The sequence below is a fragment of the Phycodurus eques genome, chromosome 2 (genome assembly GCF_024500275.1).
Source record: "Phycodurus eques isolate BA_2022a chromosome 2, UOR_Pequ_1.1, whole genome shotgun sequence".
In the NCBI taxonomy this organism is placed as follows: domain Eukaryota; kingdom Metazoa; phylum Chordata; class Actinopteri; order Syngnathiformes; family Syngnathidae; genus Phycodurus; species Phycodurus eques.
The window spans coordinates 25,428,389-25,451,134 of record NC_084526.1 but is presented as its reverse complement, the minus strand read 5'-3'; the positions used below and the strand labels follow the sequence as shown (position 1 = coordinate 25,451,134).

At 41.6% G+C, this 22,746-nt stretch overlaps 1 protein-coding gene across 2 annotated transcripts in view; it reads left to right on the top strand.

Annotated features, from left to right (window-relative positions):
* LOC133399034 (protein kinase C-binding protein NELL1-like) overlaps positions 1 to 22,746 on the top strand; it is a 271,032-nt gene that overhangs the window by 20,673 nt on the left and 227,613 nt on the right. For both annotated transcript variants that reach the window (XM_061670100.1, XM_061670099.1), the window contains exon 3: positions 21,774 to 21,924. In XM_061670100.1, coding sequence (XP_061526084.1) covers positions 21,774 to 21,924 — 151 coding nt within the window. The remainder of the gene's footprint in view (positions 1 to 21,773; positions 21,925 to 22,746) is intronic.

Sequence of the window (22,746 nt, the reverse complement as noted above, 5' to 3'; positions counted from 1 at the left end):
TGATTTAAGAAAGCAGAGTTTACCAACACCTGCACTGGACTTTGCACCCCAAATTATGAATATGGTGGATATTTGGAATATGGTGGATATTTCACACTGGACCTCAATCAGCTTGAGTTCTGTTCTTCACCCGTCTTCCGCCAAACCCTTGAAGCTTTATTCCCGAATTAAAGGCACACTTTACTTTCATCGGAAAAGAGGACCTTGGACCACTGGGCAACAGTCCAGTCCTTCTTCTCCTTGGCCCAGTTGAGACGCTTCCTACGTTGGCTCAGGCTCAGAAGTTGCTTGATCCGAGGAACCCGACAGTTGTAGCCCATCTCCCGGATGCATCTAAATTCATCTATTTTCTACCTCTTATCCGAGGTCGGGTCGCGGGGGCAGTAGCTTTAGCAGAGACGCCGAGACTTCCCTCTCCCCAGCCACTTCATCCAGCTCTTCCGGGGGGTTCCCGAGGCGTTCCCAGGCCAGCCAAAGGACGTAGTCTCTCCAGCGTGTCCTGGGTCGTCCCCGGGGTTTCCTCCCGGTGGGACGTGCCCGGAACACCTCACCAGGGAGGCGTCCGGGAGGCACATCCGAATCAGATGGCCCAGCCACCTCATCTGGCTCCTCTCAATGTGGAGGAGCAGCGGCTCTACTCTGAGATCCTCCCGGATGACCGAGCTTCTCACCCTATCTCTAAGGGAGAGCCCGGACACCCTGCGGAGGTAACTAATTTCGGCCGCTTGTATCCGGGATCTTGTTCTTTTGGTCACGACCCACAGTTTGTGACTATAGGTGAGGGTAGGAAAGTAGATCGACTGATAAATCGAGAGCTTTCCTCACCGTTGGTGTCCACCAACGGGTTCGGGGATTGCCGCCACGACAGGCACCAACCACCTTACGGCCACAGCTATGGTCGGCCGCCTCAGCAATGGAGGTGCGGAACATGTTCCACTCGGACTCGATGTCCCCCGCCTTCCCCGGAACATGAGCAAAGTTCTTCTGACAGGGGATTCCGCCAGACGTTCCCAGCAGACCCTCACTATACGTTTGGCCCTGCCACGTCGGACCAGCATCTTCCCCCACCGTCGGAGCCAACTCACCACCAGGTGGTGATCAGTTGACAGCTCTGCCCCTCTCTTCACCCGAGTGTCCAACACATGCCGGTGCAAGTCCGATGACACGACCACAAAGTCGATCATCAAACTGCGACCTAGGGTGTCCTGGTGCCAAGTGCACGTGTGGACACCCCTTATGCTTGAACATGGTGTTCGTTATGGACAACTTGTGATGAGCACAGAAGTCCAATAACAGAACACCGCTCGGGTTCTGATCGGGGGGGCGTTCCTCCCAATCACGCCCTTCCAGGTCTCACTGTCATTGCACACGTGAGCATTGAAGTCCCCCAGCAGAACGATGGAGTCCCCAGTGGGAGCGCTCTCCAGCACTCCAAAAAGGGTGGGTACTCTGAACTGCTGTTTGGTGCATAGGCACAAACAACAGAGCAATAAGTATATCCACACCTGCTCGGCGCCTCTCACCGTGGGCAACTCCAGAGAAGAAGAGAGTCCAACCCCTGTGGAGAGGACTGGTACCAGAGCCCAAGCTGTGCGTAGAGGTGAGTCCGACTAAATCTAGTCGGAACTTCTCGACCTCACACCAGCTCGGGCTCCTTACCTGCCAGAGAGGTGACATTCCACGTCCCGAGAGCCAGCTTCTGTAGCCGGGGATCGGATCGCCAAGGTCCCCGCCTTCGGCCACCGCCCAGCTCGCACTGCACCCGACCCCTATGGCCCCTCCCACAGGTGGTGAGCCCACGGGAAGGGGGATCCACATTACCCTTTCGGGCTGTGTCCGGCCGGGCCCCAAGGTTGCAGGCCCGGCCACCAGGCGCTCTCCTTCAAGCCCCACCTCCAGGCCTGGCTCCAGAGCGGGGCCCCGGTGACCCGAGTCCGGGCAAGGGAAACCTGAGTTCATTTTTTGTCGTCATCATAAGGGGTCTTTGAGCCTTGCTTTGTCTGGTCCCTCACCTAGGACCTGTTTGCCATGGGTGACCCTACCAGGGGCATAAAGGCCCAGACAACTTAGTTCCTAGGATCATTGGGACACACAAACCCCTCCACCACGATAAGGTGACTGCTCAAGGAGGGGATGCATCTAAATGTGGTGTTTTTATTAAAGCTGTGACTCCCGCCTCATTCCACTCTTTCTGGATCTCTGCTCGATTCTTGAATCTTCTCTGTTTGATAATCCGCTAAAGCCCACGGTCATGTCTTTTGCTGGTGCATTTTCTCCTGCCACATTTTGTCCCTCCACTAGCCTTTCCATTGATATGCTTGGACACAGCACTCTGTGAACAGGCATCTTCCTTATTTTTGAACTTTTGTGGCTTACCCATCCTGTGGAGGGTATCAATGATGGTCTTCTGGCCAGTTGTCAAGCCTGCAGTCTTCCTAATATTGAACCCAACTGAGACAATTGAACCAAACTGAATCAATTTTATGACAACTGGGGAAACCTGTGCAGGTGGTTTGACTTTCGTAGATGATTGTGTAAAATGTTTATGGCCTGCAAAATTTGGGCTGATTTCCTCACAGCATTTGAATTTTTTGAATTCCTGATTATGTGGTTTTTATGAGCTGGAAGCCCAAATTATGTAAAAATAATAAAATAAATTAAATCTGAATCTATAATCTATGACTTTGAATGGAATCATGGAAATAAACAAACGTTTCCTTGATATACATTTTTTTTGGACATGGTCTGTATATATAGGCACACAAAGTATGAATACATATATAAATTGGGGTGTAATAATTTGTTTTAGCAACGATTCAATTTGTGGCTGATTAATGATTCAATGGATAGAAATTGATTTAATAACTTTTTACTCCAGTGTGGCTGTGAAACAATTACCTGCATACTGGACAGTGCAGGTGAAATTTAATCGATTATTTTTGTTTCTTGTAAGGGAATCAGGAAATGTTATTGTCATTAAATAGAGTTTCCGAATGTACTTGTATTACTCTGCAAAAAACAAAGGGGAAACCGCAAATTATTGTTGTTGTTCTACTTGTTCGGCCAGTTTTGTCTTCCAAATGAGATATGTAATTTGTGTTCGAATTATGAGTGGGTCCATGGAAAAATGTCTTCACTGTAAGGAGTCCCTAGCTGGACCCGGTTTCCCTGTTCTAAACAGTCAAATACTAATGGTGAGAAATGAAGCACTGTGAGGTTTTCACAAGGAAAATCTTTTCAGAAAATAGTTAAAAATACACAGAGAGTTAAATAAATGAACAATGCTGCTCTTTGTAACACAAACGTGAGCCTTGGAAGTCCAGTAGTTGACATCGCTCGTTCTCATCTTTTGTTCAACCAATTTCCCTCCTCTCGTACTCTGCTAACATTCTTTCAAAAGCTAAAAATATTTATTCGAAGGGCGCATTTAGCTATTTCTGCTGTACACATTTTCACATGATAATTATATTCACAACACTTTACACTCTCTGCTGAGCGATGTGTTGATCAGAAATGCGTCTGTGTCATGTTAGGGGCTAGCGAGCTAAGCTAAGGGAGACAATTTGAAAGATTGCAATGTGGATGACGAGTGCCGCGAGTCACACACACGCGTCCTTATTGATAGTTTCTCACTTCTCGCCCTCTCATCTGCCATCCAGTAGAATAACCAACGTCTTAAACATCAATAAAAGTGCTTAAAAAAACAAAACACACAGATACTGTGGTGTCTTGTCCAACCTCTTGGGGCGCTACGGAAAGGTGTGACTCGAGGTACGTTCGGAAATGCACTCTAAGCACTCTCTCTATACTCCAGAACGTTTGGAAACTCAGAGCGTTGTTGGAGTGTGCTGTTCGGTTATTCAGAGCACCACACTCTGGGAGTGTCAGCGCGCACTCCCACCGCTCTGACTGAAGAGACAGAGCGGCCGAAGCGTCAGGCATGATGGGATGTTTAAAGGCAGAACTGACACATTCAATATGGCGGACGCACTGGCGTATCCCTGCCAATGGCCAACACGCTCGTTTGTAAATTAATCGAAAATGGAGTGCACTCTGCTTCTCTGAACACTGCACTCTCAAAGCGCAGTGAGAGCGGCAGTTTGAATTTCCAAACGTATCCTAGATGTGGGGCGTAGAATAGGATACGAAGAAGAAAAGAGACAGAACAAAAGTAGTGTTGTGCTAACTGCTGTGTGCTGACTGAAACATAAAGTGAAAGGAATTACAAGCATGTTTCTTGGAAATACAAGAAATACCTCCATATAAAATATGCTGTGCGTAAAGCCAATGCATTATATCCTAGTATCGATACAATCGATTGATTACCTTTTAAAACTATTTCAATCAATCTATATCTATATCAGTGAATTGAGAGATTTGTTTAGGAATACATTGTACATGTTTGAAGGTATTTGCTGAAAATGTGCAAAGACTGATAACTGTGTATCGGGCTATTTTCATAGATGGCTAATCTACGGCAGGGCGCAAATGCGGGACAATTTTCGTGCAAATGCAAGGCTCACTGCGCATGTTTGGCAAACCAGTCTGCGCCATGCTGGGCATTTCGGCTCAGTGAGGCTGTGTTCTTTGAGATGCGCTTGGTTGGGTCCCAATGTGAACCCTTTTGAATGACCTAATTTTCTGCATAAATTGGTATTAAAAGGTGGTCTGATCGTTTCTCAAATTCACAGCACAACAATAGACAATCACAGTCATCTTAAGCACTTGTTAGACACACAGTGTAACCATTCACAGAGCAAGGTGGAAACAGAATGTGAACCCACTTCTTCAAGAACTATTTGGAGTTACGAGTTAGCTAACCTCGCGCGCCATCAATTTGATAACATTAGAAGTGTTGCTTAAATCTGCATTGCCTTTTAAAATACACACAGCAGTTTTGAGTTTTCTCTCCTTAAGAAACTACCTGATGTGAACTAGCACAAAAGAGCTTGCAGAGTACCTCCATTTAACAATTGTTAATTTGCATGAAGCTGGATATACAGTTCAGAAAGACAGAAAAATTACCAAAAATGAGGAGTGTGAATACCAAAAAGCTGCTTTGTAGCTCAGTGAGTAAAGCCAGGGGAGAAAATCTGAAAATTGTACGAAATGAAGTATGATTTGTAACGTTTTCTGAAGATGCTATTCAATTTTTGGATATATATGATTTATATTGATATCTTCCTTTTTCATGCAAACTAACACAAATGCATTTTAGTGTCTTCAGAGTTCCTTTTTTGGGTTCTTTTACAAACGTTCCTTCTTTGTCACCCAAGCTGTCTTTACCGTTAATACCACTGGAAAGAGCCTTATTTTGTTGGTGCAATACGCCAGAGGGATCTGTTAACTGAAGTGCCAGGATGAGGCAATCATTTTGCATTCACAAAACACCAGACAGCTAAATAAATGGTTGTTTCAGCTATATGAATGAATATGTATGAACTTATGAACGTGTTTGAACTGTCTTTACCGTTACTATGATTGTATAAAGACAAGAGTGTTAATGGTGTTTAATGAGTTGTGAGGATCATTTATGCACTTGTATCAGCAGATTTTGAAGGGCAACACATAAACTGTGGAACTCACACGGTTTTAATGAAGCTGTTTGTATCTTTTCCGCTATGCACTTTTTACTGTTATAAAAAACAGTATATAGTATCGTATACAGTATAGCATATAGCATAGTATAGTAACATTTATGAAAATAGGACTCAGCGTGGCTGTTTTATTTGAAAAGAAAAGTGGCGAAAAAATAATTTAGAAAGGAAAAATTAATTCTAATTGTCTTTAACGTTACTGATAACATTACCGTATTTTCCGCACCGGATTGTAAGGCGCAGTTTCAATTACTGGGTCTATTTATGTACTAAAGCCATACATAAGGCGCACCGTATTATTCGGCGCATGCTAAAACAAGGTAACTGAAGCAAAACAGTGAGTTTGGTTGAACTTTATTTACTACGTATTTAATAATACACTCACATTATTTTGATCAACCTTTTGTCACAAATCCATCCAAGTCCTCATCGTCTATATCTGAATTGAACAGCTGGGCAATTTCTCCATCAGACATGCCGGGTTCCCTCTCATACTCGTCGGAGTCAGTCTCGTTGCGGGGTGGCTGTTCAGCAATGATGCCGGCTTTCGCGAAAGCTCGGACAACAGTCTAAGGAGAAAACTTAGTCCAGGCGTCCACAATCCATTCACATATGGTGGCGTAACTCGCCCGGCGCTGCCTCCCAGTCGTAGTAAAGGTGTGTTCGCCGTCTCTCATCCATCGCTCCCACGCCGCTCGCAACTTCACTTTGAACGTCCTGTTTACACTAATGTCCAGCGGTTGGAGTTCGCCGGATAGTTGCTGCCCACGGTAGTCCTTGCCTTGCGCGGATGGCGAGATGGCGCCTTTTCATAAAACGAAAGCACCAAGACGGACCTCCTTGAAAGTGTTCGATCTTCATGTCTTCTGCTATCGTAATTGGCTTCAGTCAAATGGTGACTATAGAGACGCTTCTCCCAGCTGTTCTTGTGCTTGATTTTTAATTCTCTCGCGGCTGCTCTATTTCCATTTACAACCGCGTAACTGATAGCCTGTAGTTTGAATTGTGCCTCGTAAGCATGTCTCGTCGCTGATGCCATTTTCGGGGGTCCATAGCCAAACAAATGTTGTTTTGCAGCATGCCGGTAGTACAGTATACCTACCGGAGGCGTGACTGAGGTAAGCATACGTCCTGTACCTAATGTTCTCTAATTGGTTTATCGCTACCAGCGTATGAAGTGTACGTATTATGTCCCTATGTCGGCGGGAAATGGTCCGACAGTCAATTAAGTAGAGCACTTTCCAAAATCGCACAACAAAATTTTTACAGATGTTGGAACTCAGTGCACACAAGGCGCACCGGGTTAAAAGGCGCACCGTTAATTTTTGAGAAAATTAAAGGCTTTTAAGTACACCTTATAGTGCGGAAAATACGGTATATGAAAATGACCCGCATCCAAATTGTTCCACTTAAAACCGAAACGATTCGGAATGGATTCACTTGAACCATGCAGGGTAAAACCTGTCATACTCTTTGTAACTCTTGTGTGGCTCATAGAAAATGTCTGGCCTCGAGTAAGATTTGTTGAAGGATGTTTGCATTGCTTAGAAAGTATCAAAAGCACTCAGTTGAGTGTAGCTATTCAGTTGAAAAGTTGAACTGTTTGTATGGCCCACCATAGAGAGTTTATGAATTGATGGATGGCAATTGTATTCTGGGATGAGGGGAAGGTTGCATTGTGATTTAAATGGAAAAAATGAAAAGATTAACTTCTATATCCTTCACTTACCTTGCTAACAAATAAACTAACCAACAAATAATGACGAAAACAATACCTTTCACCCTTGTGTTTGTGCATGGCAGGGTAAAACAATCCTTAAGCTTTATAAGTGATGTGTCAACAATTTAAAAGCCAGTGTCATGCCCCTAAATGTTGTACCCCTAAAAGTATAATGCTTTTTTTCTGAGAGTTTATTATGAATGCCATCTATTCTGTGTATCACTTCTTCCTGTTGAGGGTTATGATTGAGCTGAAGCCTATCTCAGCTGACCAAAAGTGAAAGCCAAACTCCAACCCCAATTCCAGTGAAGTTGGGACGTTGTGTTAAACATAAATAAAAACAGAATACAATGATTTTCAAATCATGTTCAACCTACATTTAATTGAATACAATACAAAGACAAGATATTTAATGTTCAAACTGATAAACTTTATTGGTTTTAGCAAATAATCATTAACTTAGAATTTTATGTCTGCAACACGTTCCAAAAAAGCTGGGACAGATGGCAAAAAAGACTGAGAAAGTTGTGGAATGCTCATCAAACACCTGTTTGGAACATCCCACAGGTGAACAGGCTAATTGGGAACAGGTGGGTGCTATGATTGGGTATAAAAGGAGTTTCCCTGAATTGCTCAGTCATTCATAAGAAAAGATGGGGTGAGGTTCACCTCTTTGTGAACAAGTGCTTGAGAAAATAGTCTGAACAGTTTAAGGACAATGTTCCTCAACGTACAATTGCAAGGAATTTAGGGATTTCGTTATCTACGGTACATAATATCATCAAACGGTTCAGAGAATCTGGAGAAATCACTGCATGTAAGCGGCAAGGCTGAAAACCAACATTGAATGCCCGTGACCTTCAATCCCTCAGGCGGCACTGCATCAAAAACCGACATCAATGTGTAAAGGATATCACCACATGGGCTCAGGAACACTTCGGAAAACCAATGTCCGTAAATACAGATTGGCGCCACATCTGTAAGTGCAACTTGAAACTCTACTATGCAAAGCAAAAGCCATTTATCAACAACACCCACAAACGCCGCCAGCTTCTCTGGGCCCTAGATCATCTAAGATGGACTGATGAAAAGTGCAAAAATGTTCTGTGGTCCGACGAGTCCACATTTCAAATTGTTTTTGGAAATTGTGGACGTTGTGGCCTCCGGAGCAAAGAAGAGTTCAAAAGCCAGCATCTGTGATGGTAAGGGGTTGTGTTAGTGCCAATGGCATAAGTAACTTAACACATCTGTGAAGGCACCATTAATGCTGAAAGGTACATACAGGTTTTGGAGAAACACAACAGCGTTGCGTCGTAGTAAAAGAGTGCGGGTACTAGACTGGCCTGCCTGCAGTCCAGACCTGTCTCCCACTGAAAATGTGTGGCGCATTATGAAGCGTAAAACACGACAACTGAGACCCCGGTCTGTTGAACAGCTGAAGCTGTACATCAAGGAAGAATGGGAAGGAGTTCCACCGACAAAGCTTCAACAATTAGTGTCCTCAGTTCCCATTTATTGCATGCTGTTCAAAGAAAAGGTAGCCATAAAATTCCAAGTTAATGATTATTTGCTAAAAACAATAAAGTTGATCAGTTTGAACATTAAATATATTGTCTTTGTCGTGTATTCAATTAAATATAGGTTGATCATGATTTGCAAATAATTTTATTCTGTTTTTATTTGTTTAACATAACGGTCCAACTTCATTGGAATTGGGGTTGTACAACGTGGAGTGGTGGTTGTCAATGACAGGGCAATTGTGAAAAGTGTATTGAGTCTCAGTTATGTGAGACACTGCATACCTATTGGTGTCAAGCTTGTCAATTTGATACAACCATAAATAATAAATTGGTTGTTATATGATAACATGGTTGCCCTACTATGTCTATTAAAAGTCTTCAAAGCTTCAGCATTGGGAACATGCAAACACAAACTTTCACACTAAAGCATCAAAGAACGTCAGATAAAACGGAACACCCCCAAAATTCAGCAATGTCTACGTGACAAGGCAACTTGTCACTTAGAGTCAGTTTGACAAGAGTTGGGATAGGAAAACGCGTAGAGAAGCTGTTACTATGGGCTTGTCATGTCTCTGAAGGAACACATCGCTAAAAGTGAGAGTAGCTTTGATGAAAGTGATGAAGGCTTTTTCACTTTTATTGGTGAAGACCACACAAAAAGTATGAAAAGTGAAGCATGTATACTTATCCTCTAATTAGTCTTTTCATTTAAATAACTGAGCTGCAACATTTCTCTATGTACAGTATGATGTGATCAAACATATATTGGATATTACAAACCCAAATTCCAGTGAAGCAGGGACAAAACAAATAAAAAACAGAATACAATGATTTGCAAATCGTTTTCAACCTATATTCAATTGAATGCATGACAAGGACAAGATATTCAATTTTCAAATTCATAAACATTGTTTTTTTTTGCAAATATTATCCTATTTTGAATTTGATGCCAGCAACACACAACAAAAAAGTTGGGACAACACAAAAATAAAGAAATAAAGAAATAAATAAAAATGGGAAAGTTGAAGAATGGTCAAAAATCACCAGTTTGGAACAAGGCTCAGTTGTACACAAGCAAGGATGGGGCAGGGTTCGCCACTTGTGTACAACTAACTGCGTGAGCAAATAGTCCAAAGTTTAAGAACAATATTTATCCACGTGCGGCACGGTGGACGACTGCTTAGAGCGTCTGCCTCACAGTTCTGAGGACCGGGGTTCAATCCCCGGCCCCGCCTGTGTGGAGTTTGCATGTTCTCCCCATGCCTGTGTGGGTTTTCTCCGGGCACTCCGGTTTCCTCCCACATCCCAAAAACATGCATGCCAGGTTAATTGAAGAGTGTGAATGTGAGTGCAAATGGTTGTTTGTTTATATGTGCCCTGTGATTGGCTGGCAATCGGTTCAGGGTGTACCCCGCCTCCTGCCCGATGATAGCTGGGATAGGCTCCTCACTAGGGGATAGGCTCCCCTAGTGAGGGGAAGCGGCTCAGAAAATGGATGGATTTCTCAATGTACAATTGCAAGGAATTTGGGGAATTCATAATTTATGTCCATAATCTCATCAAAAGATTCAGAGAATCTGGAGAAGTCTCTGCATGTAAGTGGAAAGACCAAAAACCAACATTGAGTGCCCGAGACCTTTGATCCCTCAGGCGGCGCTGGGTAAAGGATATTGCCACATGGCTCAGGAACACTTCAGTTAAAACTCTACCATGCAAAGCGAAAGCCATACAGTATATCAACAACACCCAAAAATGTCGCCGGCTTCTCTGGGCCCGTCCTCTGAGATGGACTGACAGAAAGTGGAAAAGTGTGCTGTGGTCTGACGAGTCCACATTTCAGATTGTTTTTGGAAATCATGGACGTCGTGGCCTCCGGAGCAAAGAGGAAAAGGACCATCCGGATTGTTATTAGCACAAAGTTTATCATCTGTAATGGTAAAGGTGTGTTCGTGCCCATGGCATGGATAACTTGCACATCTGTGAAGGGACTATTAATGCTGAAAATATATACAGTACAGGTTATGGAGTAACACATGCTGCCACCCAAGTGAGGTATTTTTCAGGGACGTCCCTGCTTATTTCAGTGAGAAAATGCCAAGCCACATTCCGCACGTGTTACAACGGCGTGCTTCGTAGTAAAAGACTGCGAGTACGAGACTGGCCTGCCACTAGTCAAGGCCTGTCTCCTATTGAAAATATATGGCGTATTATGAATGCAAAATAGGACAACTGAGACCCCGGACTGTTGAGAAACAGAAGTTGTTCATCAGGCAAGAATGGGAAAGAATTCCACCTACAGAGCTTCAGCAATTGGTGTCCTTAGTTCCCAAACGCTTATTGAGTGTTGTTAAAAAGAAAGGCGATGTAACATCGTAAACATGCCCCTGTTCCAGCTTTTTTTGTAACGCATTTCAGGTATCAAATTCAAGATGGTCACAGATGGTGTAGTGATACACTCGCCTGACCTTGGTTCGGGCAGTGTGGGTTCAGTTCCCACTCAGTGTGTCATGAACGGAACAGAGGATAGGACCCAAAAATGCACGACTCCAAAACAAATGGACAGTTTCAAAAAGAGAGGTTTAATATACGGGCAGAGGTCGGTACACAGGCAGGCAATCCAAAAAAGGCAACGGTATCCAAAAACGTGAGGTCTATAATCGGAACAGGGTCTAGTCTTACTGTGAGTCTGTGACGTGGAAACAAGGAATGCTGGAACGCGATGACAAGGTACAACGAACTGGCGACGAGAAAGAATGAGACACAAGGTTAAATGCAAGGGGTAATTAGGGTGAACGAGGCACAGGTGGTGAAGATGCTCTCAGGAGCAGGTGTGTACGAGACAGGGGGAAAACAACAACCGGAACACTCACCCATGACACAGTGACTGTGTGAATATGAGTGCGTATGGTTGTCCGTGTCTATATGTGCCCTGCGACTGACTGGCGACCCGTGACCCTAACCAGGATAAGCAGTGTTGAAAATTGATGGATGGATGGATGGATTAATTCAAAATGGGTGAATATTTTGAAAAGAAAAAAAAAAAATTGATACCGAGAATTGTCGCTTCTGTGCAACAACAGACATTGAATGGGAGGAACACACATGCCTTTTGTCAAACAAAATTCTTATAATATACAGCCACAAGAAGAATTAACATAAAATGACGACCTCCCTTTATTTACATTGTTGCATTCCTATACCTTGTTAAATTGTTGTTACTCATGGGTTGTGCTGGGGGATGTTACTCAGGGTTGTGCTGGAAAAGTATCACATTGTTTTATAGTTGTCAGCATCCTCCTTAAACAGCTTGTGGCTCCAAGTCAATTAGGGAAAATGGTTTTATAATCTACATGAGAAAGAAGAGCAATTGAACGCTTTTTTGAGACAATTTCACCCACCTCACCTGAATTTTAACGCTGGCTGCAGAGGGCTCAATGAGCAGAAAATATAGCACCTCCCACATTCTGGTCTCTAGTTCATTTAAAAAAAAAACAATAATAATAAAAAAAAACATTAACTTGACAATGCAAAATGAGTGCCTGAGAACTGTTAATGTGTCACTGTGACACTACACCTCAGGGAATGGAAATCCACCCAATTATGCCCCCCAACACACATACACACAACAACGCACATCCTGTAGATTTTTAAGCTTGTACTACGTTGACTTTAACATTGACTTCTTGAGAGAGGATATCATTTGTCTTGGAAAACAAGGGTAACATCTGAAAAGACATTTGTTGTAGTCATGCATTCTTTTAAGAAAGGTATCAACACACTCAGTTACTTCAATTCGTCCCATGCTAATAACAGAACAGACATATGTAGAAAAAGTATCATTCACACTAGTGGACAATTTAAAGTTTTCAGTTAGCCTAACATCCATGTTTTTTTAAAGTCGGAGCAAGCAGGCGTTTGATCCAGATCCAAACTTTTAAGATTACCAAATCAGGATAATGAATGCTCTAAATGAGACACATCACACTGAAGGCTTACAAAGTGTGTTTAAAAAAAACAACTGGTAGAATAGTCAGCATGGCGTCACTCATTTTGTATTTATTTGGAGAAACAAAAAGCACATTAAAAAATATGTACAATACCCCCATTTATAATATATTTTACCAGCCAATTAAATTAAATTAAATTCAAACTTAAAATTTCAACCGTGAAACATTAATAACCCAGCCAACTAACTGAGTGGTTGAATGTAGTTCTGAAGAGACTCTTTGCATTCCTCAGCTGCTTTTGAGTGGAAACCCTGGGAATGTGCAACATAATACTTCCTTGTATTGTCATGCATATTATTGCCACAAAGCGGAATGTCGACAAACTGCAGAGATGTCAACCTTAAACCATGTCACTGACACATTTTGACCTATGTTATGGATAAAAAAATTGATTCTGATGGATTCTAATGTTACTTTGACGACTGGAGCTTTGAATTATAGAGTTATATCTCAAACAAATTGTAAGTGAAATAACAAACATTCATACAACTCAATCAATTGAATTTCATTTATGAAACCCTTTTCATACAGTGAAATGCAACACAAAGCACTTTACATATGAATGTGACATGCTCACATGTGTAGGGCATGTCATGGATTTTGTTTTTGGAGAGACAAAGATTTAAGAGATTATCTCTATAAAGAAGCACCTCTCAGTTACCTTTGCTCAAATTATCTCTCCCTGTGTCTTCTCCTTCTATGACCTGTCCTTATCACATCTTCCAGTGCTGCTCTGCATCCTGCTCCTGCTGCACCACCTGTTTTTACCACCACTTGTCTCTATCCTCTTTATAACATTCTAGATTGGAAAATGTTACACAGTTTTTGGAGTGATCGACAATGTGACTTGTTGTGGATACATGATTAAGGAGCCTGCCCATCAACATGATTGCATGATGATTAGCTCATTTGAAGATTGGTTGTTTTAGTTGACATTTAATGACGTGGTAGTTTACAGCCATCTCAGGGGATGAGAGCTGTTTTCCCAGCCTCATTTTGTGCAACAATAGACATTGAATGGGAGGAACACACATGCCTTTTGTCAAACAGTCAAAAGCGGGGCTGAGGGGGTGACGAGGGTGATGGGGTGGGGGTGCCGTGAGGTTGGTGCTGAAGGACATCCAAGAAGCTAATCGATCTCGATCCAGTTTCTTTACAGTTTTATTTAGAACCCACAATGCAGAACTAAAGGTTCAGACTTACAATAAAGAAAAACAGATGATGTTACTGTTATCATTATTATTTAATTAGCACTGAATTTTCAATTCACATGAGATTTTCTGTGGTGCTGACAAAGATAAACATGTTCCTCAATTTTGGCATCCAAAACACATTCATATGATTCAGACATGATTGAAAATTATATGGATGTGAACTCTTATTCTTGTTTTCTGTGACGTTTTAATTCTGTAATTCTGACGCTGTGCTTGCTCAGTTTGGCCTGGAAAATGAGTTGGATCGAGTGGACGCCGCCATTGAAAAATGGGAAAATGGCCTGTTTAAACTACAACTAACATACGAAACATACGACGGGCATTTTTCTACCAAGGAGTCAAGGTTTCAGTCACAACTTTCCCATTCATTTCCATTGATTTCTAGACAGGTAAATTTGGGCCAATTTGCGACATAAAAAGTGGCATAAAATCCTTAAAATTGATCCAATTCTTAAAAACTTAATTGAAGACTAAATCAGTTGTGTCAAACTCAAATTCACGGTGGGCCAAAATTAAAAATTGGGACAAAGTCGTGGGTCAAACTCAATATTTCATGAAAAATCACTGCGATGTACATGTTTCCCTTCTCTCCAGAAATGTAGCTTTAAAGTTTATCATATAACAACAAACTTAAATTTTGCTTAAGCGCCCCTACTTTAAAGTGCCCCGCCGTGTGGGGGCCAAGACCTTTGTTTGAGTTGCCCCCCGGCCAAAAAAAAAAAGGTCAGGAGAAATTTGATCAGAACTACCACCCGTCAACAAAATCTTTTGAAGGACAAAAGTGCCCCTTCGGAGTGAAAAAGTGCCCCAAAACAGCCGAACCCCCCCACTTTTTAGGGTGTTCCTCCAACCCTTTTTGTGCAAGTATTTATTTACATGACGAGTACACCGCACTTTCTGAGTTTGCTAATTTAAAAGAAAAAAAAAAAGGTGTGGTTCTTGGGTTCTGAAAACATTTTTTCCTGATTTCATGTTGACCTCCACAGATGACCTCAACTGCTATCTCTTAATTATACTGTGCACTGTGAAAATCACAAACTGAAAGAGCTTCCTCTGCATGTGGGTATCAACAATTTACTTCACAACTGTTTGGAGGAAACAATGATGTCAAATGTTCGGGAGTGTAGCAAAGAAGGCATGTAACGCAGGAGTGCTGGAAACTCAAAATGTATCTTTTAAATAAACTTGAACACTAATATAACTATGCAGAACCTTGAATATCGTTGTGGTGTATTGATACATTGTTTAACTACAAGTTCTGCTTTTCTGGTCTATTTTTAGATGCCAGATTTGTATATGAGCATGGGCCATTGGACTAGATTTTTGCAGATCATTCAGAGCACTCACTCTGGCATCTGTGCTGTGCCAAATTTAAACAGCCTTTATGCCAAACCTTTTCTGCCACTTCGCGAAATGTCATTAGGTCTTTATTCTCTTATTTTGTGAACATCCACACATGAACCTAACCAGCGTGTCAGCCACGTATGAAGTCCACAGCAGACTGTCCCTGAGGAGCTAGCCTGTTTTCAGCTGCTCATGGAGGCTCTGCAGAAAAGAGTAAAAAGTTTGGCCTGAAGAACAGGGCTGGAGCTGGAACTAAAGATACTAACTACTGAGTGTGACCAAAAAAAAAAAAAAAAAACAGAAAAGGGGGGTAGCATATGGCACAATCATTTGGTGACTTTGAGGCAGCATTGTCAATGTAGTTTTAAATTTCTCTAAGGCACCAAGGCACAATGCCTGTTCCGAAAAAAATGCCAACCACACTTTGTCACATTGTCTACAGGAGTAGAGATGTTTTATGCAGCCCCAAACAACAACTGAATAATGTAGTTTGCTTCTGTGCAGTACCTAGCCGAATTGCAAGAAATGTTGAACAAGGCTTTTAGAATGGCAAAGAAAGTTAACATTGTTCATGCAAAAACAAGAGACAGAGAGCAGCACTTGAAGGAGTGCATATAAAGCAGCCTAGAACCACTGTCAAGCTCTCAGCATGCCTCCCCTAAGTTGCCTTGCCTCATATTTGAAGAATCTCTTGGCTGATAAAAAATTCATAAATCTGAATTGATAAAACATTGATGATTCAGTTGAAGATCCTTCCCTTTGCAAGTACTAAATAACCTGAGTGTAAACATGAAAAAAGCCTTTAAGTTCTATCTGGTAGGTAATAGGTGTCGTGTTGCGTGTCACGGATCTAATGAGGTAACATATCGAGAGGGTGTCCTTTGACAAAGTTGTCAACTCTTTATCAGACACAAATATTCAGACTAAGCACAGTAGGATTACGGTAAACAAAGAGGAAAATCAGAGAAATGAAGGCCATCCATCTGTGAGAGAGTCACTGGTTGTCACTTGAAGAACAATCATGTAGAGCCTTGATGCAAAAACCAGGAAAAGAAGATACTGCTTTTAAGAAATTGACTTCAATCAGAGGTGCAGATGTTTGTATGCCGAATGCTCACACGTACATAAATTTTTTTAGCTATATATATATATATATATATATATATATGTTCATATGTTTAAATAAAGTAATCAATCAATTGGGATGAAATGAAATATGGTCCAGAAGTAATGTCACGATTCGATTTTCACTGGACCCAGAAGCAAGTGGAGGCTGAGAGGTTTGTGGTGAAAGGTTTCTTGAAGAGGATATGGAGATGGATCCTAGAGGCGTACTGGCGGGTTGTCAAGACAGGGAACGTGCGGCAGGCGGTAGCGTGAGCAGGTGGACGGCTTGGCGGCGTGGTGTAAGAGGTCAACACGGCAGGGAACAAGGGAGGAGCACTGAGGACAAGGAAAAACACAGAGGTCAGAAGTGTCGCGAGCACTGGCGTAGCTTACGTGTTTGTCAGAGAGCTGGTGTACCACGGGAGAACGTTAATACTCTGGCAGTGGAGTCTCGGATTAGGCAGGCTTAAATGCAGGCAGAATAGAGTGCTGATTGGCAACAGGTGGGGGGCCGAGGTGGTGCTCATTACTGGGAAAAGAGAGGGGGGGAGAGAGAGAGAGGGCGAAAGGGGTGCAAAGCGCTACCCAAGCTCCAACGACGGAACTGCAGGGACAGACCATGACAAGTAATTTGAATTTAACTAAAATTGTTTTTGGTTGATTGATGAAATTTGACTTCGTTGAAAAATATTGTGTATATTGTGTACATACAAAATTGTGTATGTCAGATCAGTGGCGGTTCGGTTAACACGGTTCCAGGACCCACCTGTGCCTCCCCACGTACAGTTACAATGCATTGCTGTAGTAAGATTTGTGTTATATTGCATCAATGTAATGGGCGCACCACATTATGACTTGAAAAACTTAGGCCCTAGTCAGGCTTTAAAATGCAATGAAATATACTGAATACAACAATAAATCTAATGAATTAATACAATGAATAAATACCATGAAAAAATAAATACAGTGAAGCAATTCAAACGTGTGTGTGTGTGTGTGTGTGTGTGTGTGTGTATGTTCGTGGGCTATACCGCTAACTGCGAAGCTTGCCTGCTTAATTTATCTCCTATTTTCATTTTACTCATTATAATAAACACAGAGTTATATGCAAAAGTTTAAATAGCTTTGATTAAAGATACAAAATCTATCTAGCTAGCTAGCTAGCTTTAAACGTAGAGAGGATGTCTCCTCTCCTGACTGAAACTGAAGGAATACGTCACAGGAGAGAAACTAGAATGCCAGAGCTTTTTCCGTCGACTTTAGGATATTTTCGTATCCACAAATGAGCATGAATTATGAGCTCTGTGCTACAGTATGGGGCTGGCTAAAGATTTAGAGCTACTGTATTTAGAAATGAGATGACTGATTTAAAATTCTACATGAATTTGCATGTGTTTGCTGAGAACCGAATATTAGAGGATTGTGATCTTTCTCCTTTGTATTTGTCAACTGAGAAGCTGATAAAGTAACTGGATAAATGCAATACTTAGTCTTTAATAAACAAATGTTTGTAACAGCTCCTTTTAATAATTTTGGGATATAGTCTATCACTGCTGCACGGTTAACAAGTACGGTGGCTGAGAAGTGCAGAACAATATAACAAATTGTGAGACACATTTCAGGGAAAAAAAATCAACAAAAGTTGAAACTAATTTCCATTTCAGAAAACCAATAAACAAAAAACAAAACACTTTTACATTTCAGAAAACAAATTAATGAAACACGAAACAAATTAACAAATGGCAAAACAAATTACAAGTAACACAAACTGGAAAGGGAATGGCTGCTGTATCCCGGTAGAACGCGCCCTGCTACTTCCAGACATTAAAAGAAGTATCTGACTTATTACGTGTGGCGACATTAATATAAATGCCATTAACCCTAAAGCCTGCTGAACACTGCGCAACTGGACCGGTCCATCGCAAAAAAAGAGTTGCCGATGCACCCCCGTACATTGAGCGATTGTATATATGGATTCCCTGAAGAGTGAGCTTGTATAGGCGTTGATATTGTTCTTTATCACATATCTTTAAATCATAAACCTTATCTTCAACCTGTGCATTTTGAGTCAATTGGTCATCTCATTACATCTGCGTAGCCGACCCTCCACGCGATGCAGGAACCAATCATGTTCAAGCGGGCGCGTCTTGCCAATCAAGGGCGTGGGATTCCTAATAACGCAAAAATCTGTGATATGGTACATTCCATTTCCAGTTTGTGTCACTAGTAATTTGCGTCGGCTTTTGTTAATTTGTTTTCTGAAATGCAAAAGTGTTTCACAATTTACAGTATATTGTACTTCCCAGCCACCGTAAAGAGGGGCATATGGTTGAAGTATTCATCCTGAAAATTACCTACCACAACTGCATTTAGTTTAGTTTTTTGTTTTACTTTTACGTAGTCAGAGGCATGTATCTGAATACACACTTTTGCACAGTACTCCATCAAGACATACTTCAGCTGAGCTAAGAATTTGATTAACAAAGACTAATAATTGATTTTGAATTAAGCGGTTGGTTATTTGGTACTTATTGTCTCACTTGTTTTTACGTTCTAATGCTTACATACAGCCAGTCAGTTTTGTGTGTAGTATTGGTTTAAGCACTGCACACAGAAAAACAGAAGCGATACAAGCCATGAAGCATTTTCTTGTCAGATGTTTTGTGGAAAAATTACCCTCTCAAAACTTCCCCTCGTTTACTTTGTGCCCTCAGGAAAAACAATAATCCAGGACAGTAATGTTCTAGTTAGCTATGACACTTGGAGATGGGCTCTTCATTTCTGTGATTGCAGTGATAAATTGAAACTTAAAAGGAGTGGGAAAAAGGTTTTTCCTGCCTGCAACGCTCATCTTGTCTGCGGGGTGAATCTATCTGCCCTCACTGTTTCCTCCTGAGGCTGTGAATTAGTTTGTGTGCCATGAGACTGTAGAGAGATGCTCCCTCAGTCGAGACTGTGTGGGTGTGCTGCTTAGGTTTTGCTTGGATCTCATGATGAAGATTGTTAGAGATTTTCTTTTATGGTTTTAATACCAGTAGTTCCTTTTAATTTTCTACCTTAAGTGATGCACCGTGGCAAGACTTTAATGGCTAACTCCACTTAGACCTAAGAAATACAGTACTCATGTTTGTATTCCTCTTTGAGGTGCCTGAGGCTTTGGGGGGGCTGGATGTTAGTTGGGAGTCACATCATTTTGTCGACGATGGGTAATCAAATCAAATGTGTTTTGGTGGGGTGGGGGTTAAGATCAACGATATTATTTAAGACAGGTCCAGACGGATTTCGAAAAATATACCAATAGAAGACATGTATGCAATGGGTAAAGGTTGAACAAAACTGGCAGCCACCGCGCTCACAAAAAGTCTACCACTACAACTTCTACTATGAAGTTTACACTTCTACTGGTTGGTCCATATCGGAGGTAATAATCGCTTTCCACAATCACTTTCCAAGCTTATTGAAACTGCCTGGCCTTTTCAAAGGCATAGTCATATTTAAATAAAAACTGGACCACTGATTTTTATTGACAGCTGTAAAGTTCACTATAAATGCATGAGGTAAATAGGAACCCATAATTATGAAAGTATGAAGACAAGAGTGCTTTTTTATTATTACTAACTGAGCATATATAAAAGACCTTACTATGCACATGTACAAGAGAGAATAATTTACTAGTCCTGATGTTATATAAATTCTCCCATATTTGGCAAAAGTAAAAAGGAACGTTATATTGTTGAAGCTATGGTTGGCACACTTTCATTGCAAAGGCTAATTAATGAAGGGAAAAACACAAAAAACAACACTCACCCTAATGAACCAAGCAGAGAACGATGGTGGGTGAATTAAACAAAATGTTTTACTGGAAAATGTGCTCTCCCTGTTTCTTAAAAAGAAAAATGGTACCTACAGTTTACAACTGCATCCACTATGTGTGGAATGTCATGTGACCAAACGCGGAAAGCAGGTTAGCAGACTTCCTGTTTATGTTGCAATAATGAGCATAACTATGGGTTGATGACATACTGCTTTGAAGCCAAACTTGCTCAAATGTTGTTTTCTTTGTGACTGGTGTCTTCGAGCAAAAGTTAAATGCATGTATATTCTTTACAGTATTTATACAAATATGTTGTGACATATGTAAAGCCCAAACATCGGATATTGCCATCTTTTTTGCCTCAATGGTGACATCATGTGTTAAGCAAAAGTTTCTCTGTATCTCTTTTATGCCGGAACAGTTTTACTATGTCACAGTGGAGTTTTTAAGCTTCCGCTGTGGTTTCTTAGGATTAGAATTGAAGTTTATTGCGAATCAGAGTGCCATGGTCTATGTTTTAGTTTGGATTGTGGTTAGTTTTGTTTCATGTTTTCCTGTGTTTCATGTTGTTCATGTCGTGTGCTCATTTAGTTATTGTGTCCACCTGTTCTCGTCAACCTTCTACCTTGTGTCGACCAATCAGCTCCCTCCAGCCACTCGTGTCTTGTCCAGGTGTTCCTCGTTGTCTCGTCAATCTGTTTCTATTTAGTTCCCTGGTTTCCTTCAGTTCTGGTCGGTTAATTGTAGTATGTCATTGTCAGGTGTCATTGTCTCCACGTCTTAGTTATCAGTCATGTTTTCTTTCCATTTTTGGTTTATTCAAGTGTTTCTTTGTTACTTTGGTTATCTGTTGTGGGACTCTTGGTTTGCTTTATCCTTGTTCCTTGTTTGCCCTTTTTTGGAGATTAAATATAAATTTTCTGAGACTCCTGCACTCCTGCCTTGACTCCCTGCTTCCCTGCACTTGGGTCCTCCACGTTTTTGCCTTGGCTTCCTCGCCTTCGAAAACCGTAACCCTCCTTGGGCATCTAGGGCAAAAGGGCTGGTGCGCGGGCACCAAAAGCCACCGCCTCTGGATGCACCTGTTTGACATTATCAAGGAGTCTGATTAATGGCAGCCCTAGCTTCACTGGTGCCCTGTGCGAGACACACCCGATGACTGGGGTGTCGTCTGTCAGATCTTGTCTGATCTTGTACAGAACCCTAACAGCTGGTTGAACGTGACCTTTGGTTAAAAAAAAAAAAAAAAAAAAAAAAAAGAAAACAGTATGTTGTTTTTAAATACACATTGCCAGATTGTTCTTGTGTATACAATTCAATTATGATTGTATTCCTTTGTGTTTCACCTTGTGTCAGTAACATATGTTATTTTAAGCATGAACGCTGTATATGCGTATGCAGTATATGTGTATCTATAAACTCATGATTTGTCTTCATTTTCCTTCCTCAGATGTTGGGAGAGCAGTTCAAGCCCCGGCACACATCACAGAGAAAGTCATGCAGCTATTCAGGAGAAAAAGTGAATTTACCTTTATAGCCTCCATCCAACAGAAGTCCTCAACATCAGGTGTCATATTCTCCATCCATGAGTCAGAACACAGGTAATCCATCCATAATCCTGTTCATTTTGTCGGCAGCTCATTTCTGGCACAATTTTACTGCAATGGATAAGACCTCTTTTTTTGTAATAAGATGAATTCTCATGCTCTAGTTGTTTGCAGGGGGGCGCTGCAGAGGTGCACTTAAGACTGGTGTAAAGATCACTTATTCCGGTGTCATTTTATATCAGTAGTTGATAGGAGGCAATTTAGTGGATAGGATAATGCAGCACTCCCTTGGGGATGCTCAGGCAGAAAGATAAGCTTCTTTGTATTGTGTCTGTAAGATGAGTCAAAGTGCTAAGCATGCTGATAATGCTTATCACAGGATGTTGCATAAACGGGCATGCAATGCGGCATTGGCCTTGCACCTGAGCCGCCATGAACTTGCAAGTACATCTGCACAGATCAGCCTCACAATGCTAATCTCTTCTAAGGCCCGCCACAAACCGAGCGACACTGCCGAATCCAACTGAATTGTCCCGCAGTGTGAGGATTCTGTCACTAGTTTTCATGAGTGGCTGACCATTGGCTGCTAGTTTTACTGCTATTCAAAGTTCAAATCACAGGTGAACGCCGTCGCAACGTCGTAGATCACAGGTGTCAAACTCAAGGACTGGGGGCCAGATCCGGCCCACCACATCACTTTATGAAGACTGCAAAAGCAAATCATATGCTTCATCACTTCGTTTTTGCTAATACCGAAATTTTAAATTGTCTTCACTTTTAATAACATTGACATATTGCAAGCATTTTTTCTGTTCCCAATCCTACTTTTAAAATTCATTGACTAATAGTTGATCAGTTTTTTTTACTGGCTTCTGA